Raw genomic sequence first — 12,500 nt, 5'->3', positions numbered from 1 at the left:
GTGTGTGTGTGTGTGAGGCTCCAGTGCAGAGGCTTCACCGACCTTGAACTGCTTCTCCAAGCGCGTCTTGCCCCCCGGACCAGGTGTGAGGATGCTGTTGACGTAGCTATGGAGCTGAGTGCCCAGCACCTCAGTCTCCTTGCCCATGATGGCCTCCATCAAGGTATCATGAATGAAAATGTACTGCTCCTAAATGCAGAAGGGAGTCAGGCAGAGAGAGAGAGAGATAGAGAGAGAGAGAGAGAGTGTGTGAGAGAATAAAAAGATGAAATTAGACATTGTCATTATCACTTTGAGTGAACATATTCAAACAGAGGCCTGGACTTGTGGGGACAGGGATCTTACCTCCGTCTGGACCAGATAGTTGCGCTGGGTGCGGATATGTTTGAGAAAGGCCAGGGCGTTGACTGTGCCTTTGTCCTTGATCTGCTGCAGCATGCTGTCGATGACTATGTATGTGCCTGTGCGGCCAACACCAGCACTGGGGGGCAGAGGAGGGCAAAATCAGTCAAAAAACAAAACAAAAAAAACAGGATTTTATCTAAGCATAACCATCAAGGTGGGCTGTGTATCAATTGGTTTACATTGTCTTAAAAAGTTTGGAAGCAACAGCGTGCATGCATGCACGCACGCGCACACACACCCACACACCACTGCTCAGCCAAGCCGCAACTCAGCCAAAACGTCTGCATTTAGCTCAGCGTTTCCAGGTTCCCTCCCTTGTGCATGCAGAATGGGTTAATGAGCGAGGCCAAGAGCACTGGTTTAGTGATTAACAGTGGAGGTTCAGAGGGGCAGGTGGAGGGTTCAAACTCCTGCTCCCGTCCCTTCAGAGCAGAGGTTGGGGGGCAGGGGTGAGGGGGTGGTGTCGGTGTGGGGCTGTAGTGGTGGTGCGAGGTCACTCCAGGTCACGGGCACAGTAATGAGGGAAAAGGCGCAGTCGGCCAGGCAGCGCGCCATAATTGACTGTGTGGAAACAGCACGCTTGCTGTGAAGGGTCATTATCTAACAGCGCCGGACAGATGACATTATAAGGCGGTGCTCTCATTACGCTGGAGCTCGGCGCGGACAATTACAGTTGATTTCCCCCAGCCACGCCGAGACTCTGTCTGGAAAATTAGGGCCCTTGGAAAAGGCATGGCCGCCTAATCAGCCCGGCGGTCAATGTCTGGCAGAATAACCTTATACAAGGAGGTGCCAGGGACGCTGCATTTGAACGAATTTTTTGAATTGTTAAATGTTTTGAATTTGCCACCACTTGTTTGTGACCTCTAGGCACATATGCATGCACACACTGATGGGACACACACACTGCACTCTTGTGGGATGAGCCTCATAGGAAAACAGACCGCCCTCTAGTGGTCTGGAGGTCCAACCTACCTGCAGTGCACCAGCATGGGGCCCATGTCGGACGTCTGGCAGGCAGAGGACTTGCGCACAAAGGTGAGGACAGGCAGGGTGTACTCAGGCACGCCCATGTCAGGCCACTGGGTGTAGTGGTACTGGATGATAGTCCGCTCGCTCTGTCGGCCCTTAGGGTTGCCTTTCTGACCCTGCAAGGGTGGAGGGTCATGGGAAGAGATGAAGCCAACAGACATGGGAAGCGGTGGGGAGCTTGTACAGCATATGGCATTCTGAACTTCTAAGCGATTTGTTAGCATTACACAGTCTTTCAGCAGGTGTGCTGACATTTTGAATTGGAATACGCTACAAGAGTAAAAGAGAGCGAATGAGCAAGCAAGAGAGCAAGCGTGAGAGATAGAGAGAAGGAAAGAGAAAAGAACCTTGAAGAGACTAACCTTTTTAACTTTTGTGTTTCGCACTGTGAAACGTCTTAGCGTGTAGCAGGCATACACTTTAGTGCTTTTCAGAGTCACGATGATGTTTCCATACTCCTCACTGTTTTCTGTAGGCCAGTACTGGTCACATTTTCTCTGTGAGGACACAACAGACACCCGCAAAAGACTCAAGTTACATCTCAGTCCTCTGATTAGAAGAAATTTTGGGTATATTTAATTTCTACAACGATATCAAGCGTGGGACAGTCGAGCAAAGTAAAGACTGTACATACTCTTCCTTTCTCCACCAGGTTTGTGATCATGACGATGATGCTTGTGTTCTGCTCCCACACCATTCTCCAGAAGTCCTCAAACGTCGACTTCAGAGGTCCCTGAGCTGCAATGTAGGCTTTGGGCTTGTTGTAGCCCTGTAAGACACAAAGAGAGTCCTGGGGAACTGTACCCATACACATCCACTAACTAAAACGGAAGAAGTGTCCCACAGGTAAGCGCACACGCACACGCACGCGCACACGCACACGCACACGCACACGCACACGCACACGCACACGCACACGCACACGCACACGCACACGCACACACACACACACACACACACACACACACACACAGAAGTGTTCAATCATTTACGAAGGTGGCTGAAATGAACAGACTTACATCAACGTAGTTGGCATTGATGTAGTCACTGTGTTTGGAGTCCTTCCCGGCCAAGGGCCGTAACTTCACACGACTGTGGTCATCTGAGGATCAACAGGTCAGGTGAGGTCAGGCCAGGTCAGGAAGACAAACGAGTCTAATTCTAATCTGCTGTATGACTGCACTGTATACGGTAAGGCACACTCACAGGCTACGATGTTGATGTATCGGTTCTTGTGCTTGTTGTCAGGGTGATTTGAGTGCTCTGACGTGATCTTCATGTCTGCCGTGCATCGCTGCACCTCCTGCAGGACAAGACAGGATGTCCCAGTCAAACATTTGCCACAGAATGACTGACAGAAAAGATGTGCACAACATTACTATATAACAGACAAAACAACACACTGGACTATGACTTATTGGTTAACATGGGTTAGAGTTGTTACTTTTTGAAAAGGCATAGTGTGTGTGTGTGTGTGTACATGAGTATGCATCCATCTGTGTGTGTGTATATGTGTGTGTGTGTGTGTGTGTGTGTGTGTGTGTGTGTGTGTGTGTGTGTGTACGTGCATGTGTCCATCGGTGTGTTTATGCATGTGTGTGTGTCGATCTGTGTGTGTGTGTTTGTTTGTGTGTGTGAATGAATGCATGTGCATGTGTGTCCGTGTGTGTGTGTGTGTGTGTGTGTGTGTGTGTGTGGTTGTATGCATGCATGAGCATGTGTGTCCATCTGTGTGTGTGTGTGTGTGTGTGTTCTCAGCAGACTGGTAATCATGTTAAAGTGCTCATGTCTGAGGGAGCTGAGAAGGGTGTCCTCTCCATGCCATCTGGACTAGTCACAGCCCACTGCCTCACTGCCACTTCCTCCTGAGCCACTCAGCGTGTGTGTGTGTGTGTGTGTGTGTGTGTGTGTGTGTGTGTGTGTGTGTGTGTGTGTGTTTGTGTGTGAACCTTTATGTGTGTGTGTGTCTGTGTGTGTGTGTGGACCTTTAATGTTGTGTGTATGTCTGTGTGTGAACCTTTATGTGTGTGTGTGTCTGTGTGTGTGTGTGGACCTTTATGTGTATGTGTTTGTGTATGAAAACTCCACGTGTATTTTCTCTCCTTCTTCTCTTTCCTGAAGGAAGCCTATGTCAACTTTTGTGAGTTGCAGGGTTTGTGTGTGTGTGTGTGTGTGTGTGTGTGTGTGTGTGTGTTTGTGTGTGTGTGTGTTTGTATGTGTGAGTGTGAGTTTCAGGGTTTGTTTCCCCCCCAGAAACATCCATCAAGGCTGCTATCTCAAGCGGGTATCTTTGAAAGTTCTCCATTTGGAAGGCAGCGGAAGTTATTTACTGCGTGGATTTACAGCCGTGGCAGCGGAGGGAGGGAGGGAGGGAGAGAGGGAGGTGTCCTGGATGTCTGGTCACGAGGCACTGGGGATATTTTCAGAGCGGAGGGAGCGGCCGGATATCGATGACTGGTGTGACAGAAGGTGAGATGAGAATAAACATTGTTTGGTGTGTGTGTGTGTGTGTGTGTGTGTGTGTGTGTGTGTGTGTGTGTGAGTGCAGAAGAAAAGGACTTGAGTTATGCTGTGAGGCAGCAAGTCAATGCATTTGCCAGATGGTCGCCCTTTCTCTGTATCCAGTTCAAACATATGCATGTATGTGTGCACTCTCACTCTTTCTCTCGCTCTCTCACACACACACACACACACACACACACACACACACACACACACACACACACACACACACACACACACACACACACACACACACACACACAGACTCCTATTACCTGCACTACAGAGAACATGTCACGGGCAGCCACTGGAGGGCTGCCCAGACCTTGTGCAGAAGATCAATCACACAGCTGGCCCGCCCGCACGAACACACACACACACACACACACACACACAATCATGCATGGCCACTGGAGCCAGGAAAAACGTGTGTGTGTGTACATGTTAAACATGTGACATGAGAACAGGGTCCAGATGAGCTCAGCTTGGGAAAATAATAATACAGGAATGTGCCAGGGGGCTCTTAAGAGATATGTGTGTGTGTGTGTGTGTGTGTGTGTGTGTGTGTGTGTGTGTGTGTAGCATACAGGCGTGTAGACGACTCAATCTCTCCTCTGCCTTATGCTCTTTCTAGAGGCGCCATGGGAAGTGTGAGGCAATGGATGTGTCCCTTTTGCACCTGATATAGTGTACGTCTGCAACCTTCTCCAGCCACCGTCACACTACACCGTCACAGTCATGCTCTCTCTTCCTTTAAAACATGCATTGCATACTCATCTCAGCAATGTGATGATGAGACTCTTGTCTATGAATGGAATGCAAATGCAGCTTTCATGCACCTAGATTTTCCCATCCAGGATTCCCCAGCTTGTAGCCTTGAACACTGTTCCATTGCCCAACCCACCCACCCCCAACATCCCCATCACCCTCAGCCCTGCCTCTGTGGCCTCTCTGTGGCCCTCTCCAGTCTCCTCAGCCCTGCCTCTCTCTCCTCAGGTTTTTACAACCCAGTCCACGTCCCTCCCTGGTCCCCATTGCACAAAGCTACTTGTTAGGGGGAACGAAAAGCAGCCCCTAGTGCAGAAAAACATTGTGTGTGTGATTGTGTGTGTGTGTGTGTGTGTGTGTGTGTGTGTGTGTGTGTGTGTGTGTGTGTGTGTGTGTGTGTGTGTGTGTATGTGTATGTCTATGTGTATGTGAATGTGGGTGTGTGTGTAGTTCCTCCCCCACCTCTTTTCTCCTGACTGGATTCAGAGGCTGAATAAAGGGCCAGAGAGAGCACATAGCTCTCCACTGAGGCCTGGAGCGAGCAGCTCTCTCAAACCACTTCTCCGTGTCCATCAACCAGCCTGAGGGGACAAAGGAGGGGGCCCTGTTGCTCCCCCTGGGCTACCCACGAGGACCCTCATTATCCCTGGGTACCCCCTCTCCCAACCCACACCCCTGCCCATTATCCCACTCCTCCATCCCTTCGCCTCTGTCTGTCTGTCTCTCACTGGAGAACTGACTGGCCTGAGGAGAGGGAGAGAAGGGGGCGAGGGCTCTGAGGAACAAGATGGAGAGAGGAGAAAGAGTGTGTGAGCTTGTGGGAGAAATGATGGAGGCAGACAGAGAGAAGGGGGAGAGTGATAGAGAAAAGAGAGAGGGAAAAGAGTAAGAGAGAGGTAAGGAGGGCATGAGGCAGGCCTCTCTGCTGTACACACTGAAAAAACCTTCCGCTAAGACCCATGCATAAACACACGCATAAACACACGCATAAACATAAACACACACACACACACACACACACACACACACACACACACACACACACACACACACACACACACACACACACACACACACACACACACACACACACACACACACACACACACACACACACACACACACACACACACACACACACACACACACACACACACACACACACACACACACACACACACACACACACACACACACACCCTTTTCTCTGAGCATGATCGAAACCGTTCCTCTCCTGAGAGCTGAAGGCTTCCACTGGAGTGAGCCACTAAGTTTGTGTACAGGGTGTGACCTAGGCTATCAGCCACTGCACTGCCCATCTCGCTCATGATACCCCTCATATCCGCACGGATCAAACCAAGGCACAGGGATTACCGTCTATCCAAACCATCTAGCGGGGAGAGAGAGGAGCATCCACTGCAGCGAATGAAAGGCCTTTTCCTAGAAACATGGAGGGGATCACCTGAAGTGCTGGCCTGGAAGAGGCTGCTGGAGGGCTTGGATGGAGGAGGCTATCAAAGGCTTGGTTGTGGTGCCAGAGGCCCATTCCTACACATCATTAGATCATGTATGTGACACAGGCTCCGGTAGTGAATGAGGCGGCTTGGCTCAATAAAGCCAGTAAATAATTGAAGCTCTTGCTTAGCAGGTGTGTCTCCATAACAGGTCAATGATTATTTAATCTGACGGCAGCTCAAAAAGGGGATCTCCAGGTATCACGGAGCTGCATGAACCCACTGGAGTTTTCTTTCCGCACCAACTCCCCATGACCAGTCAATGAATGTAGAACACATAACACAACGCAGTCTTACGGAAGAATGGTGCCCATGGCTTTTTCTAGATTTCATGCTTTGACATGAGGCTCAGTGTGAACAGCTGGTGAAAGAAACCCCAAAAGCATGGGAACTAGACAGAGCGCATGAGAGAGAGAGAGAGAGAGAGGGAGAGAGATTGCGTGAGACACGAGTGCAGACTGCTCACCTCAAAGTCTTCGGAGAAGCCATGCTGGTTGTTGGCATACAGCTCAGAAATGTGCTTGAGGAACTGCTTGACAGTGATGGCCTCCATGTCATCTGAAAAAAAATTAAAAAAAAACAGAATAGCAAAGGTGAAAGATGGAAGATCGGCGCAGGAGAGGTCACGAAAAGTTGGGAGCCAGCGTTGTGAAATTCCCACTGGAGTTGGTGTTGCATGTGTGTGTGGGTTTGTGTGTGTGTGTGGGGTGACTGTTTTGGGGTGTGTGGTAGTGGTGGGGTCCCCCCCTCCCCTCCTGAGAGGCACTTTAAATATTTCAATGAGACAAATGAAAAAGCATGGATTATTCATGTTCCACCAGCTTGTGTTTCTCGTAGGTGAGAGAAGTTCAGCGCTTTCATCTCGTCGACAGGGCCATAAATGATTCACGCCCGGTCTGTCTGTGGTTATCCACTTTGCTGGAAATGTGAGTTAAGAAGTAAGGACACAAGCTTGAATCCACCCTCCCCCCGACCACCACCATATCTCTCTGGGGCTGCTGATGTGTGTGATCTTGATGTGGACACCCCCCACCGCCATACAACACACAGCCCTCCATTCATGTGCACCCCCGATGTCCTGATGCGCTTGTTGGTACGCCTCTCTCTGTGAGCGGTTTGTTCGCCGGGACTTTCATGCACTAACCGGGACGCGAGTGCCACATCAAGCCCGTTAAACAGGAAGTGACACGTTGGCAGCAGTACTGCTTATGAGTCCTGACAGCGCCGACTGCAAACCAGGCGCGTTTACAAACATTCTCAAATCTCACATTCTGCCCCCCTCCGCTCCTCTCATTAAACATCCGCCGTGCAGCTACAGGCCCGCTCGGAAATAAATAAATACACAAATGATATACCGCTTTAAACTGCAATTACGGATGCTAATGTGGCTAAATAAGATGTTTATATTTGTTGATGTGTTTCCTTGATCTGCTGCTCATTAGATGCTTGATCTCCGTGTGCAACACCAATTGCTGCTACTAGCGAGCGCAGCAGCCCACCAAACATTCAAAATGAGCCCATAAATATGTATAATACCAACACGCAGTAGATTAAGGTTAGAAGGGCTTTGGAGTGACTGCAGTGGAGGTTCTGAACTCGGGTGGGACATTCAGAGGGAGATTAAGCCCGATGAGGGTGAATCATTAGTGGTCCCTGTGGCTTTTATCGGCCCCCAGTGCAGGGCCCTCAATGGAGCCCACAGCTCCCAGAACCCCCCCTTCCCCCCCCAAAAGAGCCCTCTGGCTCTGTCTGTATGTCTTGCACGCACTGTTCCCACTCATCCCTCTCAATCTGTTGGCCCATTGGGCTTAGAAGCAGGGGGAGGCAGTCAGTCCTTGCAGTGGTGGAGAACTGGCCCAGCGCAGTCACTCAGGAACTGACATCCTCTGCTGCTTTACTTCTTTTCACACAGAGAGAGAGATATGTGGATGTGGGTGTGTGTGGGTGGGTGGGGGGGGGTATTTAGGTTTGAATATTAGGCTCTATGAGGTGTGGAAGGCTGGATGAGTGCTCATCTCCGGGTTTAAGGGAGGAGGAGAGGGGGTTACAGGCTGGAGGCCCCGGTGGGACCACGTGGAGTAATCTGAGCCTTCAATCTGCCACTCATCAGTCAGCCCTGGGTCTGCACCGCACGCGCTCCAGACCCACACACACACACACACACACACGACAGACACGACAAACGACCAAAGACACGACACGCGACACACACACACACAAACACAAGACAAACGGCACACACGTCACACTCCATAAGATCACTTCAGAGCAATTGGACGTGAGCAGATAATCATACACAACACGCACACATGCACACGCACGCTGGCAGTGACATGTAGTCCCACAACTGATACCAGAACATCAACAGTCATTACAGTGAAATACCCAAGAAAACAACCATGAAAACACACACACTCACAGCCTCACAAAGAAAACTGTACCAGCTCATACCGGTACTCAAAACCTCTCGCTCTGCTCAAAGAACAAAACTTACAAAAATTCCCTGCCGAGTTCCAAACTCAACACAGCATGGACCCCATGCTTAACAAGGCACGCGTGGGAAACCGCTGAGCTAAAAGAAATAACACCAAAAACCCACACGGCAGAAAAGGCCTCAACCCCTCTCTCTCTCCCTCCTCAGCTTCCATGACGGGGGCCCATTGTGGACGCATTATTCTGGATGAGTCAGAGCTCAGAAATTGGATTCAGTTCACAGCATTTACAGCTTTGTGTGGGGACTAACAGAATAAACCTGTAATCACTTCCATTATTCCATATGAGCTGGCGGGACAGATGGATGTAAACTACATTACCCAGAACACAGTTAGGCCATAATCTAAACTCATTGATCTCCTAAGCCTTTACTTCGTAAATAAGACTGCGTATCAAATACAGACAAGGGCATCCAGACACAGCGAGTTAATGCCATCTGTGGTTTTCCTTGAAAGGTATCCGTAATTATAACAGCCCTTGTATTTCCTAAGAAGGTGTTTTTTTAAAGAGGGACACACTTTTTTTTTTAGGCCTTTTTACAGAGTGCAATTCATTTATATAGAGGGGGTTTATGGGCTACTATTATTGGAGCTGACAGACTCAATTATGTGGCAGAGGAGGGCAACAGTGAGGTGCCCGCCATTAGACATGTCCCTCTGAATACCAACGCTGTCCAGTGCCAAAGCTGGCACAAAGGCATGCAGACAAAACACACACACAAACACACACACACACACACACACACACACACACCCACACACATGCCCCCCCCCCCCCACACACACAGACAAGCAGACACACACACACACACACACACACAGACACGCAGCCACACTCACACTCCCACACACAAATAACAAATACACACACAGACGTACAACCAGGCACACAACTTGATCCAGGGCCCTGTGCCATGGCTATTGTTTGAGCATCAATAAAGCTCATATTTGGGTTTGTTTCAGGGGACTCTGTGAATCAGTCTGAGGGGGAAGGGAGAGTTGTCACTTTCCACATCACCGCTAATAGAACAAATCCCTCACCGCTGCCAGGGTGGAGAACGCAACAACGTGCTCAAACCTGACAGACAGACAGGCAGACAGACAGACAGACAGACAGACAGGCAGACAGACAGACGGACAGATGGACATCTCTAACAGCCAGCCAGCCCAGGAGCCTCCAGAGAGCACCGGGGCTCCTGACCTCACGCTCACACTCAGCGAAACGAGAGCTGACACTCACTGAAACGTGCACTAACACTCGGCGAGAAATGTCAGTTATGTTGCGAGGCAGGCTGACAGGTCACTGATAACAGACATAAACCTTTCACTGCCTCCTAGTGAGCCCCACTGGTGCCGGTTCCCCTTCACCTGGCTTGAGAGCTTCACTTGACCCGGTTCATGAGCAATCAATGTGGCAATGGATTTTTACACTGTGGACGGCCATTAAACTAATCTCCAAGATATGCAATCCACAGACAGGAATTATAAAAAAGACGACTATATCTTTATCCTGGCAACGATTATTTGCGGAGGTAGGTGTTTTGAGTATTTAAGCAAGTCACCCACCCACACCCCCATGTGTATACACTTCCAAACTGGTAAACAGCCCACAGATTATGACTATTCTAGGACTGAAGGTGTTGAACATGGCAATATCCCTTCGAGGAAACGAGAGCTAAGTTAAAATGATAGCCTGGGGCTAGTCAAGGGCTCAGGTTGCCTCACAGTTCCCAGGTCAGTTTGAAATAACAGTGGAAATGTGAGGAGGCGGATCTGACAGAGCCGTATGACAGCCTTGCTCTCCCATTCACACCTGCTAAAGGACACCTAGGGTCTGTAACAGAGAACCAGAGAGGACTGTGACAGTCAGCCAAGACAGTGAGCCTTCACAGTGCAATTCCAGAAATTGCCCTCAATTTATATGAAGTGTCCTTAGGAACTATGTATGGTCAACTTAATACATAATTAATAAGAGAGCACAATACACTTTTAATGTTATATATGCTATCCAAGATATTTCTTTTTCTATCCGCCTCTGACTGAAAGTGGCTCTCCTCTCTCTTCCTTTGTGTCCGGGAGTGAGTGTGACCCCGGGACCCGGGGAATGGCTCTGAGCATGGTGTCACTGCCGAGTGTCCTTACCTGGGATGGGGATGACAGGGATGCTCTCGTTGGGAACCACCCGTGGGGAGCTGCTGTCCTCCACATAGAAATGAGCCGTCTGGAAACACCTCCTGATATACAGAGAAAGAGCCAGAGAGAGAGAGAGACAGAGATAGAGAGAGGGAGAGGGAGAGAGAGAGAGCATAAGGACCTGTGAATAATGCAACGACTCTTGTCATCACAAACACCATAGGTGACAATCCCCACTAAAGTAAACACAGATGGCGCTGCAAGACACGGGACAGGATCAAGATGTACTTTGAACTCCTGTTGGAAAGAAAAGGGCCTCATGTAAACACAATGAATATGTTAGCACACAATCGCTCCAGATTAATGTGTACCGATAAAAAAAAGGACGACAGCACTGAAACACACACAAACGCTCTACACACACACACACACTCAATAGCATAACCAAAGTCCGAAATTCTCGTATATGTCTTTGATCTTACCCAAGCCTACGCGATGGCGTACACACACAACCCAAACACACACTCGCACTCACCCTTCCCCAAGTCCCGGGGAGACGCGTCGTTCCCTCTGATATCACAAGACTGTGACTACATAAAGACAAACTCTGGAGTGCTTCACAAGACAAATACAAAGTAAGGAGTGTTTTTGCTTGGCGGACTTCTGGGAAGAACCGCCACACACACACACACACAAACACACACAAGCTTGCTGGGCGGGAGAATAAGTAAACTTTGAAAACGCTGGGAAACAGAAACAGGTTTGGCTCCTTTCCTATGCAGATTAAAACCAACGCAGCAGAGACAGTCGACAGGGTTAGATCGGATCACTGAAAGGCTTGATGAGGGGGAGGAGGAGGAGAAGAGAGACAGTTGTGAAGGTGTGTGTGTGTGCATGTCTTGGGGGGTGTCAAGGAAGACTTAACTGGTTAGTTTAGAACCTGAAACAGCTTTGGGCTGAAGGAGTTCAACCTATAGAGCTATGCATCTTTAACTGAAGTCTAGGGTGTCCCGCTCTCTCTCTTCCTCTCTCTTTCTCTCTCTCACAAACTCACACACAAACACACACACACACACACACACACACACACACACACACACACACACACACACACACACACACACACACACACACACACACACACACACACACACACACACACACACACACACACACACACACACACACACACAACACACACACACACACACACACACACACACACACACACACACACGGCCTCAGAAATGAGAGTAGAGGTGGGTGAGTAGAAGGGGGTAAAGGGAGGGTTGCCTGTTGCCATGTGTCCAGTGGTCCTACCTGGACTTGATGCAGAGAAGTGAGCATAGGCTGGTCATCCTAAAGGACACAGAGGGAGCAGAGGACAGGAGAGGACGGACAGGAGAGGACGGACAGCAGCGCGTGCATGCTGCTGCCAAACGAGAGACTGGAGAGAGAGAGAGGGAGGGAGGAGGAGGAGGGGAACGAGAGAGCTAGAGTGAGAGAAGGGGCGGAGAGGGGGCCTGTCTGGATTACGTCACAACTGCCCACTCTTCTTTCATCCAGATCCTCGGGGCAAAATGGCCACAACCCCCCTAAGGGAACACAGAAACCACCGCTCCCATGCCCTCCCTCCCTCCCCCCAAGAAGCAGA

General features: G+C 49.7%; 1 protein-coding gene across 1 annotated transcript in view; it reads right to left on the bottom strand.

The window, feature by feature from the left end:
• ptprga (protein tyrosine phosphatase receptor type Ga) overlaps positions 1–12,500 on the bottom strand; it is a 203,564-nt gene that overhangs the window by 7,558 nt on the left and 183,506 nt on the right. The window contains exons 14-22 of the mRNA XM_080845877.1: positions 10,856–10,947; positions 6,688–6,779; positions 2,644–2,740; positions 2,457–2,539; positions 2,072–2,206; positions 1,800–1,934; positions 1,381–1,553; positions 346–481; positions 43–189 (exon numbers count right to left, since the gene is read on the bottom strand). Coding sequence (XP_080702003.1) covers positions 43–189; positions 346–481; positions 1,381–1,553; positions 1,800–1,934; positions 2,072–2,206; positions 2,457–2,539; positions 2,644–2,740; positions 6,688–6,779; positions 10,856–10,947 — 1,090 coding nt within the window. The remainder of the gene's footprint in view (positions 1–42; positions 190–345; positions 482–1,380; positions 1,554–1,799; positions 1,935–2,071; positions 2,207–2,456; positions 2,540–2,643; positions 2,741–6,687; positions 6,780–10,855; positions 10,948–12,500) is intronic.

Source organism: Sprattus sprattus, assembly GCF_963457725.1.
Source record: "Sprattus sprattus genome assembly, chromosome: 10".
NCBI classification, from domain to species: Eukaryota; Metazoa; Chordata; class Actinopteri; order Clupeiformes; family Clupeidae; genus Sprattus; species Sprattus sprattus.
This window is presented reverse-complemented; position numbering and strand designations above follow the sequence as displayed.